Genomic DNA, 16,711 nt, shown 5'->3' with positions numbered 1-16,711 from the left:
CCGCTGTTGCCACCTACTCACTGTTCGAGGTTCTCGCCAGCTCTTTCAAAATAAAAAACAATGGCTTACATTCGAACAATTGTAAATTGCCACTGCACGGCTATTATTGCAACAATCGATACCAATCCTGCACGAGTATTACCAGAAAGCTTTAGACAATCGTATTATGCTGTAAATTAAACGTGTAGAATTTTGAAAGTAAGTGAAAGAAATTAAATATTTTATTGACCATTATTGTATAGAGAAAAAGTTCTCTTGCGAGCCGATTTTTATTAAATTAGATTTGAAATAACTTCCAGTGAGAAAGTTACAAAGAAAACTCCAAATTTTAAGTTCGTATAATATTTACAGCGATATGTTATTTGGTTACTGAGAAAACGAGAGAAGAACTTGATTCATTCTTTCGCGGCGCGGCAAAAGCAACTTCGTTTGCCGCAGATACCATGCGTCGGTCTTGTGGCACTCGTAATAACAAAACAACAACTGTCTGGCATGCATAACATGAACTGAAAAGAAAAATTAAAATGCCATTTACTTACATAACGCTCATTCCGTACTGCTGTGAACCTCGTCACTTGATTCAAGTTCTTCGGAATCCGTGTCTTGCAAATTTATAATGACCTTCTCCATGATATCGTATCTGACTATTTCACGCTGGAAGTCATCTTCTTGTATTTTCTCTGCGTGAGCCACACAATCTGCCCACTCGGAAACACCTATTCTGTCTATTGCTTCGTGAGTCAGTTTCTGTACGTTGGCAATTTTGAAAGTCTTGTTCTTGTCAGCTACGTACCCCTTCACCTGGGCCCAAATCATTTCAATCGGGTTGTACTGACAATGATAAGGTGGGAGACGAACAACTCTGTGACCATATTCTCTTGCTATTATATCGATTTCGTAACTTTTGTGAATTGGTGTATGATGTTTCACCAACTGCAACAATTCTGCTCGGGTTTGCGTGCTTGTGTGGGGAATGTTCTTGTTACAGAGCCATGCCATAATATCCGCCTTCCTTGTGTTCGAACAAGGCGTTTTATCCACTTGCAAGGAATGTATGCTCGCGTTGTCCATTACAATCACGGATTCGGGGGCAAGAAATGGCAAGAACTGCTCGCAAAACCACTTTCGAAACACGGCAGACGTCATTTCTGAATGATAGTCAGTACTGTTTGTTTTGGAGCGGAAAACCAATTTACTTTGGGGCACAAAGCCTGTAGCAGCTGAACCCGCATGACACACTATAAGACGAGCACCTTTTCCTAACGGCACCTTTAACCCACCAGAACCATCACTCATTCTCCAGCAGCTCGTCTTCGTGTGATTCTGGTTGACCCAGGTGTCATCTAAATAGTATATATTTGCAGTACCAGCTTTCCTGATTTCGTGCATGGTTCTGAGGAAGATCACTCTCGCAGCTACAACATCACCCCTCTCCATTAAAAATTTCCTCCCGTCGTTGCCTTTCCTATATCTGAACCCCATGTTTTTCAAAATTTTTAACACTGACCACGTACTGCCTGCAAACCCGATAGCTTCCTTCAATTTAGCCCTAAGTTTCACTGCAGTAGGAAATTCGCCATTTGCGTACATATCAAATATAATATTACGCAATACCCCCTTATCAAAATCGTCCAAGTGCGTAACATTCTTTCGTCGATTACGACGTTTGCCAGGCGAGCGAAAAGAAACCGACCCTGTATCACCAATCGACGACCTGGCTTCCTTCGCAATCGTCTGAACTGTACTCAGACCTATCCCACATGCAGCCGCTGTACGCCCCTGACATTTGGCAACACTGCTCCCTGACGAACACGAGGCACTGTCTGCACTGCGAGATTCACTTTGGAAGAACTGATAAACTTTGTACACCATATCTCGCGCTTGTTTGTGTAGAACACGACACTTAGGTGTTTCTGTAGCCATCTTGCACACGTATATTGACAAATTTTTGTGATCACACTGAAGAAACACGAACAGTCACAACGAAAACCAAACCGATTCTTGCCGCTCGAAAAACAAAAGAACGACATCGCGCGTTTTCCACGGCAGTCTCCACCGCCTCCTTTTGCTACTGCGCATCGAGGCTTGTTCAAGGTCAGCCGCTTTCATATAGCTCTGCGACTCTAAGGGCATTGGATATCTTATAAAAATTATTAATACTCTACCACCTAAATTTTGGAATATCTCTGAGGGTCGGGGGCTAGTTAATGACATGATAAACAAGTTGCCATTTGAACTACACATACCAGGCTGTCAGTATTGTGGTCCAGGTACCAAACTAGACCATCGACTAAACAGAGGAGACCCTGGTGTTAATCCCCTAGATGCTGCTTGTAGAGACCATGACATAGCATACAACACACATACCGACCATAACAAGCGACATGTAGCAGACAAAAAATTAGAAGAAGCTGCTTTTGGTAGATTTGTAAGCAAAGATGCTTCTTTGGGTGAGAGAATAGCAGCATTGGGGACCACTATAGCTATGAATACCAAACAAAAATTGGGGTGGGGGTTGTAATAAATTAACTAAATTAGCTACAATTTAATTGAACTAGTTAATCCCAGAATATGTATATAATAAACCAAAAATGAAGGCCAAGGGTGTTATGTATCAGATACCTTCTGCAGGTCTTAAATCTCTTAAAACTATTGATAGTCTTCTAACCAAAAAGCAGCGCAAGAAAAAAGCTCTTGTCTTGCCAAGGGACATGGTATGAAATTATTACTTAGTACCCTCCAATTAAAAAAATTACAGCAATCTAGAAAAAAATCACATATAGGTGGATTCATATTTAGTATCCCAGCTATTTTAGCAGCTTTGGGGGCTGTGGGGGATCAGCTGCCATAGCAAAAACAGTAATACATGCCAAGAAAAATAAGGCAGAATTAGATGAACAAAAGTGCCATAATCTGGCCATGGAAAAACAAGGCAAACATGTTAAGAAAGTTATGAATAAGTTAAAAAAAAACAAGAGCCGCTTACCAACCAAGATATTGAAGCTTTAATAAAACCACTAGGCATCAAAAATTTTAGAGGAGTATTCATGTCTGATTCTTTACCAGAACAACCACTCAAAAAAGAGTGTGGCATAGTTAATTTGGATAAGTACAAAAATCAGGGTACTCACTGGATTTGTTATCTTAAATATTTAAACAATGAGGCATTTGTGTTTGATTCATTTGGAGGTATTCCACCTGAGAATTTAGTAAAATATCTAAAATCAACTAATCTTTATTATAATAATACCCGTATTCAAAATTTCAAAGATATTAATTGTGGACATCTATGTTTATCTGTTCTTAGATATCTGTCTCAAATAAATAAACCATCAATTGAAAATTTTCAAAAAGCTTTGTGGTATCTAAAACATCATGGGAGTATTCCATCTTACCAGCCAAAATTCAATATTGAAACTCAAACTACATGATGATATAGTATATCCCAAAACAATAGCTCTTAGAGCATTCTATGGCATGTACTTGATACCTAATATTACACACTACAACAACAAAATCACAGTTGGTGACCAAAAAATTGTTATTACTCCAGGCCAGTATAATTTGTCTACTTTAAATGCTCAGTTACCTAGAGGTATATTGTTAACTCAAAATTCTGTTACTCACAGAGTAGAAATTGTGTCTGCTACAGAAACAGTAGATCTGGGTACTGTAGGAGAGCTATTAGGATTCGAGAACAACACAAAACTTGAACCAGCCATCAAACACACTGCTATTAATATACCTAAATTCCTAGCCATAGAAACTTTGAATATTCACTGTAATGTGGCCGAGGGTATGATCACCAAATCAAATGGCATAGGCACTCACAAACAAACTGGCATTATTGAAACATTCAAACCTAACTCTGAATTTATGGAACCGATCATCTATACTCCATCACCAACATTATATTTTCCTGTGTGCCATAATAGAATAGATTATATTGAGTTGATGGTCACTAATAAAAAAGAAGAATTAGTTGATTTTGCTGGAGCCACAACAACTGCTATCATAGAAATTAATATTTAAATAAAAATACATACAAAAATAAATAAATAAATAAATAAAATGGAAAGTATTGAGAGTTATGAGTTACAATCATTCCCCCAAAACCGGAGCACCTTTGCAAATTTAAATCAAGCCAACACAAAGATTGAGGTTGACCTTGATGTAGGAGATGGATTTATACACCCTCACAGAGCAGACCTTTATATTAAATTTGATATTGTAAAACTCGATGGTACAGATTATCCAGCTAACACAAATATAAGATTGGTAGACAATTTTGTGCCACGTCTGTTCTCTGAAATTGAGTTTAGAAAACATGGTGTTGTTATAAACAGAGTAGATTACCCTGGTATTACCTCTACACCTTTGGCCACACTAAAATTATCCAAGACCGAGGCCTCATACTACAAAATAGGTGGATTTGAAGCTGGTGATAAGATAATATCTAAGAGTCACACAGTATTGTTTCCTATGCGCCTATTGCCAGGATTCTTCTCAGATTATAAAGGTATTATGTGGAAGGGTGGTTTAAGAATTACATTTAGAAGAGCTGCAAATGATAATAATGCTTTGATGAGGTATAGTTCATTAAACTCTACTGGGGCAGCTCTGCCTAATACCCTACCTGATGAAGGCAAATGCCTTATTCAGACTATGGAGCTAAGAATTCCAGTAGTTGAATATGAAGCTAGTTATGCTCTTAAATACAAAGCAGATATCCTAAAAAATCCACAGGTGCCTTTACAATTTTATACATATCAATGTGTGCAGAAGCCTGCCACTGGTAGCTATTATGAATTTGATGCTACAAACTCATTCTCCAGTATACAATATGACATGCCAGTTTTGTGGTGGTACTGTTTCAGACTGGAAGACACAATAATCAAGAAAAAAATTCAAGTAAATTTGATAACTGCAACATCAAAAACATATTTCTTAAAAATGGCAGAAATGAGGTATTTCCTAGAGAAAATTATAATTTAAACATGTCCAAGGATGATTTTCTTAATATTATGAAGCATTTACAGCATACAAAAGGGTCACAATTGGGAATACTGACATGTATTACTCACCAGATGAATTCAAAGCACAGAGACCCATGTTTGTCATCAACACCTCAAAAAGAAAACAAGTTGTGGTTAATGACAGGACAAACATTAAAATTATCTGTGAATTCCATGATACACTTCCTGCTGACACCATATGTAGTGTTATTCTTATAGGTGAAAAATCATATGTTTATGATGTAAGAAATGAAAGAGTCACAGAGCAATTCTAGAAAACCTCTGCATATTACATTGTCTTAGTATTAGATATACAAGTTGTGCCTGGTCTTGAATTAAAATATTCCAGGTTAACATATTAACATAATAGTACAAAAATATTTTGAATAAGTATTTAACATTATATTACAGTGTACTACTGTATAATCAAAAAACTCTTAAGAGCATCTTGGATTAGTTTTAAGTGTAGTTAAAACAATATTGAGAAAAGCTATATTTTTAAGAAATTTATAAACAGCAATTTTAGCAAATTCAGGTTTAGCCACATCAATTTGAGGGGGTCATCTTTTCTCGGAAGCTTTTTTTACAAAAATCGTAGGTTTTACACAGTAACAATGAAATTTTATAGACATTTTGCCTTAGTTTTAAGTATTTCTATTCAGTCAAAACACCTCATCATTTATCGCGCCAGTCCTATATACTTTTACACTACTAGTACGGTTATAACTATTACTATACACTAATAATATAACCTAATTAAATAAATTTTATTCGAAATTTATTATTATTGTTGTTTATTATTATCATGCTACTCCATCCACAAACCGAGTGAATATCCAGCACAACTATTTTACATTAATTCTTTTACATTTCATAGTTACCATACTGAAATGAACAGAAAGGACTTTAGAAGTTAGGAAAAAGTACTCACAAAGTTTATATTGTGTGACCTCATTTAAAATTATAATTATTTGAATTCTGAAAACTGTGGAACCATCTATTCTTTGGATTAAATGGTAGAATATGAATACCTAGGTATATAAACTGATTCCTGTAACAACACCATTAAGCCTTGTTTCCATGATATGAAAAACTCAATATGCTGACCAAGGCAGTAATTTATTTTATTATAAAACATAAACTAAACGTAACGTTTCAACCTTCTAGTAAGGTCTTCTTCAACATTTGTACTTGGTGCAGAGTCTGAAGAAGACCTTACTAGAAGGTTGAAACGTTACGTTTAGCTTATATTTTATAATAAAATAAATTACTGTCTTGGTCAGCATATTGAGTTTTTCTGATTTCTGTATTTTTCACTCATTTTTTTTTATCTATTTACATTAATTGCTCTGTTCGAATACTAACCAAGTGAACTTTATTTCTGTTATTAACAATAAAAACAACATACTTTCTGCTTTTTTGCAACTTGAAATGAACGATGCCAATTTGCAGTGGGGGAGAGGGGGGTTGACTCCGGTTCGACACCCTCTCCCGACGCCCATAGAAAGAGTGCTTATCAACAACCAAAGGGCAAATGCGTTATAATATGATTATAAATAGTTCCAACTTTTAAATTTAGTAAACAGATGTGCGTTAGATAATTATAATTTTCGAAACACGTAAAATATTTTAATTTGATTTGATGAAGTGCCGACTGCAGAGCCTATACTCCCTCATGTTTGTGTCCAACCTTTTCGCTTTACTGCCTAAAGGAATATATAGACAAGATCACTGTAACAATCCCGGAAAACCCAAAAAAGCTTTTATAATCTAATAAACTCAAGAAAAAATAATAGTAGGATTCCAGCTGATTACATATGATTGTGAATGTGCGATAGGCGGCGGAAGGGCAGAACTCTTCAACGCTTATTTTCACGGTAAATTCCACCCACTGTCTTCCCTTGCAGCGTTGCCAAACGTAAGGCCAGTCTGTTCCTCCTCCCTAACGACGCTTGCCACTACACCCGACGAGGTGAAAAATCTATTGTCGTCTCTTTCTGCTCACCGTGCCCTAGGTCCGGACGATATCAACACCGTGTTACTCAGGAAAACAGTGCAATCCATTCTCTTGAACAGATGTTTCTCGGAAGGCGTCTTGCCTCAAGCTTGGAAACAAGCAAACATATTGTTTCTTCGTACCGACCAATCTCCTTACTCTCTCCTCTGTCCATCATCTGTGAAAAAATAATCAAAGACAGACATGGTTTTCTTCCTGGTAGCTCCTGTCTTACAAACCTGTCTGTTTTTCTCTCACATGCTATGAAATGTATTTCTAATAATTCACAATTAGATGTAATATACTTTGATCTGGCCAAAGCCTTTGATACTGTTAGTCACCGTCTTCTGATTCACAAATTATGCAATAGATTCAACATTCATTGCAAATTTCTAACCCTTCCCTTACCTTAGCGATCGCCAACAACGTGTCGATCTTCCAGGAACCGTATCTAACTTTCTTCCTGTCCTCTCTGGAGTTCAACAGGGTAGTGTTCTAGGACTTCTCTTATTCATATTATTCGTCGATGACCTTGCCGACCATCTCACAGCTCCCTCTAGCAATTACCTTCTTTTCGCAGATGACTGTAAAATTTTCAGAGAAATCTCCACTTCCGACGATACTCATCTTCTTCAGGATGACATAACAACATTTACTTCCTGGTGTCTAACATGGGACCTTACATTACATCCTGAAAAGTGTACTACTCTCACCATCTTTCTCAAGAAGAACCTGTTAAAGTCATCTTATTCCGTGTCTGGCAATAACATCCAAGCAGTATCCTCTCACAAAGACCTAGGCATTGTTTTCGTCCAAAAAGCTCACATTTGAAGAATATATAACAGGCACAACAAAAAGGCCATGCGTCTCTTAGGTTTACTGTTTCGTTTTACTGAAATTGCTGACATCTCAGCCCTTACCTTATACTTCAAATCATTCATTTCCCCAATAATAGAATACTGCTCTCCTGTCTGGTCTATGGCGTGTTCCACTCAACTTTCTAGAATCGATTCAGTTTTTCACTTCTTCCTAGCTATAGTTCGTTACAGGGTTTCCTCATTACGCTTTTTCGTCTCCGCATCTCTAGACTTTTCTAAACCTACAAACTGCTTATAAGCGACGTTTGCAGAATGATTTCAGTTATTTATACAAAATTGTGAATGGCAAAATCCGCTGCAACACACTCCTTGAGGAATTCCACTTTCGAGTACCTATGCGCACAACTCACAACACAAAGTAAATTATTTTATGCAAAGAAACCTAGACTAAAAATTAAAAAAGATCCCTCTTTTACAGACTTGCAACACAATACAATGACCTCTCATCAAGAATCGATATATTTTCCTCCGAGTTTGCCTTTCGGTCTTCTATTAGAAGAAATGTTTGTAAATAATATCAAATAGTGCCATCTTTTGCTTATATTTTTGTCAATTTGTTTTCTCTTTGTGTTATTTTGTTACTTTTAATTATTATTTTTTAATATCTTTTTAACTAACTAACTAACTCTCTAGCCTTCTTAAACCCGAAAGTTCATGGCTGCAGTAACACAGGCCTTCCATCTGTCCCTATCTTGAGCAAGATCTATATAATCTTTTCCATCCCTACCGATTTCCTTTAGGTCTATCTCAACGTTGTCTCTCAATCTTCGTCTTGGCCTTCGTACAGGTCTCTTACCATCAGGTTTCCCAACAAGAATCCTGTAAACTCCTCTTTCCTCTCCTATTTGTGCCACATGGCCTGCCCACCTAAGTCTTCTTGATTTAATCATTCTAATAATATCTGGACATGAATACAAATTATGTAGTTCTAAATTATGTAACCTTCCCCACTCACCTGTCTCCTCATCCCTTTTAGGTCCAAATATTTTCCTAAGGATCTTATTTTCAAATACTCTCAATTTATGTTCTTTCAATGTAAGGGACCAAGTTTCACACCCATATAATACTACAGGCAAAATGACTGTTTTGTATATTTTAACATTTAGTTTCTTAGATATTAAGCGAGAAGACAAAAGTTTATGAAGAGAGAAGTAACATGTATTTCCTGAATTAAGCCTACTTTTTATTTCCTCTTTAATATAATTTTCATTTGTTAATATTACTCCTAAGTATTTGAATTTGGAAACTGGTTCAAACGAGTTGTTATCAATAATTAGATTTTGATTATTACCTAACACTTGGTTTCGGCCTGTAAGCATATATTTAGTTTTCTCTTTGTTAAGTTCCCAACCTATCTCTTTAGCAGTTTTGAAAAATATTTTAGCATTATTCTCAAGTGTATTTATATCATCCCCTAACAAGTCTACATCATCTGCATATGCTAACAACTGAGTCACACCGTTTAATTTTAGTCCTTCGTTAGTTTCTTTTACCTTCCTAACAGCATATTCTAAGGCAAAATTAAAGAGCAATGGATATAATGCATCTCCTTGTTTTAACCCATCAAGAATTGTAAATTTGTCAGACACATTAATATCCACACGAATTTTACTTTCTGTTTCACTGGTGCATACTTTTATCATAGTAACATGCTTCTTAGGTATTCCAAACTCTACTAATATATTATATAATTTATCTCTTTTGACCGAATCATATGCTTTTTTAAAATTAATGAATAGCTGATGGACATTTTGATTATATTCCCACTTTTTTTCAAGTGTCTGTCTAATGTGAAAACTTTGATCTGTAGTTGATCTGTTACGTTTAAATCTACATTGATAATCACCTATAATTTCATTAGCATGTGAAGTTAGTCTTGTTAAAATAATTTTAGATAATATTTTATATGTTGTTGAGAGTAGAGAAATTCCACGGTGATTATTGCAGTTCATTTTATCACCTTTCTTAAAAACAGGAACAATTATGGATTCTTTCCACTGTTGAGGGATTTCTTCTTTATTCCATATTAAACAAATTAATTTATGAATTTGACATATTAACGAATTTCCACCACATTTAATTAACTCAGCTGGTATTAAATGTATGCCAGGTGCTTTGTTATTCTTTAGCCTTTTAATAGCATCTTTAACTTCAGTCAAGTTAGGTTCTGGAACTAAAGGTTCTGCTGTGTGCACTTCATTTACTTCAGATTTATCTCCTACATGAACATTTAAAAAGTCATTAAAGTAGTTCTTCGATCTACTTGTATTTAGAATATCGCTTGGGTCAGCTAGAAAATCACCGTTTTTATCTTTTAGTAAGTTTACTTTAGGTTGCCACCCCTTTCTAAATTCATTTACACCTTTATATAACTCTCTGAAATTTTTGGTTTTGCTGTCTGTTTCAATTTCGTTAATTTTGCTCTTCAAGTAATCTCTTTTTTTACTTCTAAACGTGCGGTCAACTTCTCGCTTTATTCTATTATAATTGCTTAGATTTGTATCATCAGAGTTATTTAACCACCTAAGTCTAGCCTGATTTCTTATTTCTATTAGATTATGACATTCATTATCAAACCATGGCTTACTTTTTCTTGATTTATGGTATCCTATACTTTCTTTAGCTGCTGATTCTATTGCATTACGTATGTGCTCCCAATTCTTATTTACGTCTGTTTCATTTATATCTTCATCATCATTTAAATCCTGCAAAACATCGAATCTATTTGACAGTTTAATTTGGTAATCTTTCTTAATTCTTTCATCAGCAAATTGTCACGATCGGAAAAAACGCTGCGCGATCGCAATGACAGGATGATCGCAAATTATCACGAAAGCAATGGCAGTGCCAATTGCCATGGACGACGTGACTTCCGGTCGGACGTAAGTTTGTATACCCAAGTATACTGTAGACAAATGAGGCACAGGCGAAGAAAAACGCACAACCACTGATCGGTCGCACGGCAGCTGCTTTACTGGACGCGACGAACGTCTCGACGCTACTGTCAACTCAACCTCTTTCACAGCGAGCGCGGCTCTGCTCGTCTTACCTACCTGCGAGACTGACTATGGCCGTTACGCGCGCTTATTCACGCATGAGGGTTGACCTTAGCTTTATGTAAGACGCAATTCATCTGCGTAATATATACATATTGTATATGTTCATATAACTGTGTGTTATTTCACTCTCCACTATAGATAGCCTTTCAGTAACACACACACAGAGAGCTGCAAATTATGGTAATCGTAGCCTGCCTCAATCTTCCAAATACCTTATGTTCTAATTTCACCTCGGCTAAAACTCAGACGGCTAAATGGGATACTCTGACCCCTCTCAGGTACGGGCTTGGTGAATAAAGCATTGAGAACTTAAGGGTGTTGTTGGTGAATCATAAAATAAATAAACGACTCTTCTCAAATTTTAAGATTGGCAACTGCATCTTCTGGGAGGTTACTTTGACCTTTCTTTTCATTCATTTTTATCCAGGAGATGGTTTATTTCCAATACATACGAAAGCTTACATTACACTCAGTTACAATTTACAATCCATGAATATCCGTAAATTTAAAAGAAATACAGAATCCCCTGTTCTTTAAAATTAGATTCGATGAATCCAGAATTCTAACTTGCTGCATGTCTCCACGGGAAAGAATCCAAATATGTATATGTGCAGGGAATAGTTACGTGTGTATGTGTGTCGCTAGGAGGAAGCCGTACCAGGGGAGAGAACCCTGTCGTTTTTGCAACCGTAGACGAAGCTTACGGCCTACCATTCAGTAGCAGACAAAAACTTTCGTACGTGCCCCTTCCTACAGTATTGCGACCAAAATGTGTCACGAGTATCGATGTTAACACGGGCAGGATTTAAGCAGAATAGAATCTACGGGCTCCACTGAGTACTTGGGGTCGAGAAACGTTAATAGGCAGAGCTTGCATCAAGATACACGCCAATGATGACATTTCCATTGAAAAACGAGACATATTGCATTACATGTCTAGTTTTGCTTCCTTGCCCAAATAAGTCTACGTTGAATAAATTTTGAAGAAGGCCAAAATAAAGTTCGGAGATCTGAAATTCTATCATTTATCTGTAAGAATGAGAATATATGGGTCAACAGTGACAAATACATGTCCAATAGGCAGGCGTCATTAACCTCAAAGGATTTCGGCCGATCCTAACCTGTCGTCCCATAACATTATAAATTTCGAAGTATAAATTGTGCTTGGCGAAATACAGGTATCTTTATTCCCAAGTGTCGTTAGATGTAGAGCCGCCACAGTTGAAATGCGTGCAAACTAAGCTCCGCATTTACTTATATACGTACTTTTCCAATCGATGCTCACTTGTTAATCATTACGTAATTTGCACAGCGCGACTTTCGATATTTTCAAAAACTAAAGACTCATCAATGTCTATATTCACAATCTCAATATCAAAGTTTAACTAATTTCCACGTTGCAGCAAAACCAAATAAAATTGTATAAGGGGAACGATTCATCTCTGATAATAAAGATGAAACTCGAATCATTCCTCGTTTCAACTTGAACCTTATTGAATACATTAAACTTAAAAGAACAGATTCGATCTTCCCATTGTTGCTAAACGAAATCTGTCAATCTAAATCATAAACATTTTTCTGCCTTGAAAGAACACAGATTTACATATCCAATATTAAAGATTCGGTCAGAAAATTAACATATAGATTATTACATTAGGCTGCGTTTACACTTTTGTTACAATAAAGGAAATATTAGTGGATTATATAAGTCTAGTAATAATCTTTCTATTTATCAAAAATTATGAAATATAAAAGATTACAAATACGGAATATTAACAATCAAGTAATAAGAACCAACTAATATAAAATAACCAAGAATAATTAACGGCACATGGATATGAGCCGTGAGGTTCATATCAAAATTTTCCTTATTAAATTTTAGAACTTTTAGATTTTGTTGCTTATGATTTAACACTGCGAGCCTTTCTCTTAATTTAGCAATTACTATATAATGGTCACTGGCACAGTCAGCACCTCTATGTGTACGAACGTCAATTATATTAGTATGCCTTCTCTTATCAATGAAAATATGATCTATCTGATTATGAGTTTTACCATCTGGAGAAGACCAGGTATATTTATGGATATCTTTATGTTTAAAAGTGGTACTTTTCACAATTAAATTCTTCGAGGTTGCAAAAGTAATCAATCTTATACCATTATCATTACTTAATTCATGAAGACTTTCTTTACCAATCGTGGATTTAAATGTCTCTTCTTTGTCAATCTGTGCATTACAGTCACCTAACAGAATTTTCATATCATATTGAGAAAATTTATCAAGGACCTGTTCTAACTCTGCATAGAAATCATCTTTATCTTCCGTTGGTGTATGTATGTTTATTAAAATAATTTTACACCACCTACACTGTAAAACTGCATATGATATCCTATCATTAATAAATTCTACTGTTTTAAGAGCCGAGATAATTCTATTATTTATGAAAAAGCCTGTTCCAAAATTATGATTTTCAGTACCACCATAGAAAAAAGTATAATTTTTAGTTATACAATTCCCTTCTCCTGGCCACCTAACTTCCTGGACAGCTACTACATCTAATTTATACTTAACTATCTCATTAACTGTACACTGAAATGCCCCAGGCCGGTAAAAGCTCAGAATACCTTTTTACTTATTATTATTATTATTATTGCGTTTTCATTGTTGAAAATTTCAGTGTAAAATGGCCACCAGTGCTGTATCTGGAATTTTCTCTATAAATAAGTAAATAAATAAATAAATTCACTGATGTTTCCGTATCGGCTCTGGCTGAAGACGATGCTTAGATATATTAGAACAATTTGTTCCCTATCTCTTGTTGAAACCAAAAACCACACAAAGATTGTCGCCTTTTCCGAAGACACTGCGTATACACCTTTGAATTTCATGTTATTCTTTTCAAAACCGGAAGTGCAGTCCCTGTCCGCGCCAAGAAAGCACAGAAATGTAAACATTCCGTGAATAGCGCCCATACGGAAACCGGGGGATCCAGAAAGATTAACTCTAATTCGGGAGAATCCCGGGAAATACGGGACAGTTGGTCACCTTAGTAGTTCCTGAGATATGGATGGGCGGACTATGTCATATGAAAATGCATGGAACTTCGACCAGTGGCGTAGCGCAGTATTATGTGACCCCCGCAAGTACAATATCGAGAATAATATAATGTATATATACACCACGGAAAATGCCAGAGGGGTGGACATATGTGCAATAGTTAGTTAGTTCCTCCCCCTACCACACACGCACAGTTATAAGGTTGGATAATTAAAGTATTTGCCACTTTATCTGAATAGGAGCGTAAAATAAATTAATTTTTGCCCCAACTTTTCGGCTTTCACAGTTTTTGTTACAGACTTTTACATCAGTGTAGTAGCTTCCGAAAACTAAATCAGGATATGAATAACTGGAAGAAGAAATTGAAAATATTTTCATTTACTTCAATGCAGTGGCGCAGGCATTTGGGGACCGGAGAAGGAAGGAGGGTGCTTCATGGGGTCAAATGCTCGTATGTGGTCATAGTGCATTATATTTTCTATTTTTCGCTTGATATATATATATATATATATATATATATATATATATATATATATATATACACACACACACACACACACATATATATATATATATATATATATATTTAAGCAAATAGGTTACATACATACATACATACATACACATATATTAAGAAAAATAATGTTTTGGGGAATCGTTTAAAGGATACTAAACACTCCTCTTTGGACTTTGAAAAGCCACCCCCTTGGTTGCGCCAGTTCAAAATTCAACGGAAAAGTCGCTCACATTCGCCTACTGTACTAATAGTAACAAATACCAGGTGGCCAGAATTCCAACTCTGAGCCCTCTCTAGCCTGTTTGAGGCATCGTAGAACTCTGAAATTCGGTGAATCCACTATGCAGACCATGGAGAAGAGGATGACGATAAAAAAGTTCAATTTTCCGCCACCAGGTTGAAATGTGGCGCTGTCTACTTCCATGATGGGTTGTACAAATAATCACGTTAAGTGATTTAGCTGAGTTATTAATTAGAAAGACATTTGTTAGTGGCTGGAAGTTGCGAGAAAATAATCTCTCGTTTATTGTAAGTTTGCAAGGTAACGGCAAATCGATAACCAATTGGAGCAGTTTACGTCATTATTACAACCCATCATGGAAGTACAGCGCCACATTTCAACCTGGTGGCGGAAAATTGAACTATTTTTTTTAATCGCCATCCTCTTCTCCATGGTCTGCATAGTGGATTCACCGAATTTCAGAGTTCTACGATGCCTCAAACAGGCTACCGAGGGCTCTGAGTTGGGTACCTTTAATTCTAGCTACCGGGTATGTCGAATAAACTTACCATTTCAGTTTTGCGGGTTGAACTGGACTTCTAGATCGTCGGTTTTTACCCAAAGTCAGTTGGAATCTAGTAGAGAGAAATACTCGCGGACTCCAGTGTTGAGATAGAGGTGTAATAGAGCGGCGATGGGAATCTCCATTCATTGAAAATGTGTCACTCAATGAAAAGCTGAGCGGAAGGATTGTTGCAACGCGGACACGAAGTTTTAATGTTAGTGAATCTTGATATTATTAATCGTAATTTTAACGATGCCATTCATTTATTATATACCACTGAACACTTTTTAGAGTTTTTCAGTAAACAAGGGCGTTTTTTTAGAATGGATCAACACTACAGAAATTGTTATTGGGACGCAGGGAGGTTGCTATCCTCCTTCCCCTCAGATAAGCAAATGTTCGTAAAGCATTTCCCTAGCTAGGGTAATTTGCATAAGTAGGCTATCACCCACCTACTGCAATATCTCCACGTTGATTCACTCTCTCCTATCACCAAACTCGATCAAACATAATCTAAGCTAAAAATTTACACTTCGAGCACTGTAGATCATAATGCAATCAGACAGGAAAAGAAGAGCTGGTTCGACAGAAAGTTTTAATACAAAGTAAAATCAACTTCACAAAATAACCCCAAATAATAGTGACATTTGACTCTTGTACTGTGCGACAGAAGATGGGGTACTTGCACCTAGAGCAAAGGGCCCCACCTCCTACTGCGTTTTAGAGCCCCTTTGAAGAGTTTAACAGTTCAAATAAAAATCAACTATACCTTGCCACACTATAGTGAAGAATCGAGAATAAAGTGTAGCACTTCACAGGTGTGAATAATGTGAATATAAACAAAGCTTGGAGCAAACTTAAAAATATTTGGTGGAAAGTTACATTTTAAATACCACACTTGTAAGTAATATTAGTAATACAAGTTCATGAATTACGAAGTTTGACTATTTGACCTGGCTGAAAACCTGGATTGTTAACTATACAATTCACAATCGATTAACTTTACGACAAACTGTGTGTGAAGGTGTGAGTACTTTTTTTCCCCCTTTCCTATCGATGGATATTTGCAAGTAAAATGATTCAGCATTTCGGAGAGAACTCACATGTCAACACATGCCAAGTTGCACAGGCTCCCTCTCGGTTAGCCACTTCATCCCTGCTTATTAACGCATACTCTGCTGGGAACCCACTCACACACAACCACATCCCAACATTAAGAATTAATAAAAATGAACACCAAGTCGTGAAATTTATTTATGGTGCCCGTTTACTCGTACAAAACAGCAAAATCTGTGGATACATATTCTAAGTTCACGGACAATATATAAATAAACAAATAAATTTAGTGCTCGCCTTAAATAATTTCTAGTTTGAATTGTGCCATTGTTGACACAATCTGTTTC

General features: G+C 36.2%; 1 protein-coding gene across 1 annotated transcript; it reads right to left on the bottom strand.

Moving 5' to 3' along the window:
* Positions 1 to 546: 546 nt before the first annotated feature.
* Positions 547 to 1,296, bottom strand: LOC146001384 (uncharacterized). The gene has a single exon (XM_083138698.1). It carries the CDS (start codon positions 1,294 to 1,296, stop codon positions 547 to 549), a length of 750 nt encoding a protein of 249 aa, XP_082994824.1.
* Between the last annotated feature and the right edge of the window lie 15,415 nt (positions 1,297 to 16,711).

Source organism: Lepisma saccharinum, chromosome 17, assembly GCF_977018435.1.
Source record: "Lepisma saccharinum chromosome 17, izLepSacc3.1, whole genome shotgun sequence".
In the NCBI taxonomy this organism is placed as follows: Eukaryota; Metazoa; Arthropoda; class Insecta; order Zygentoma; family Lepismatidae; genus Lepisma; species Lepisma saccharinum.
The sequence above is the reverse complement of the archived record's forward strand: the minus strand, read 5'-3'. Positions and strand labels throughout refer to the sequence as shown.

Excerpts from the sequence above, each read along its gene's own strand:
- LOC146001384 (XM_083138698.1), bottom strand. The coding sequence starts at position 1,296 with ATGAGTGATGGTTCTGGTGGGTTAAAGGTGCCGTTAGGAAAAGGTGCT.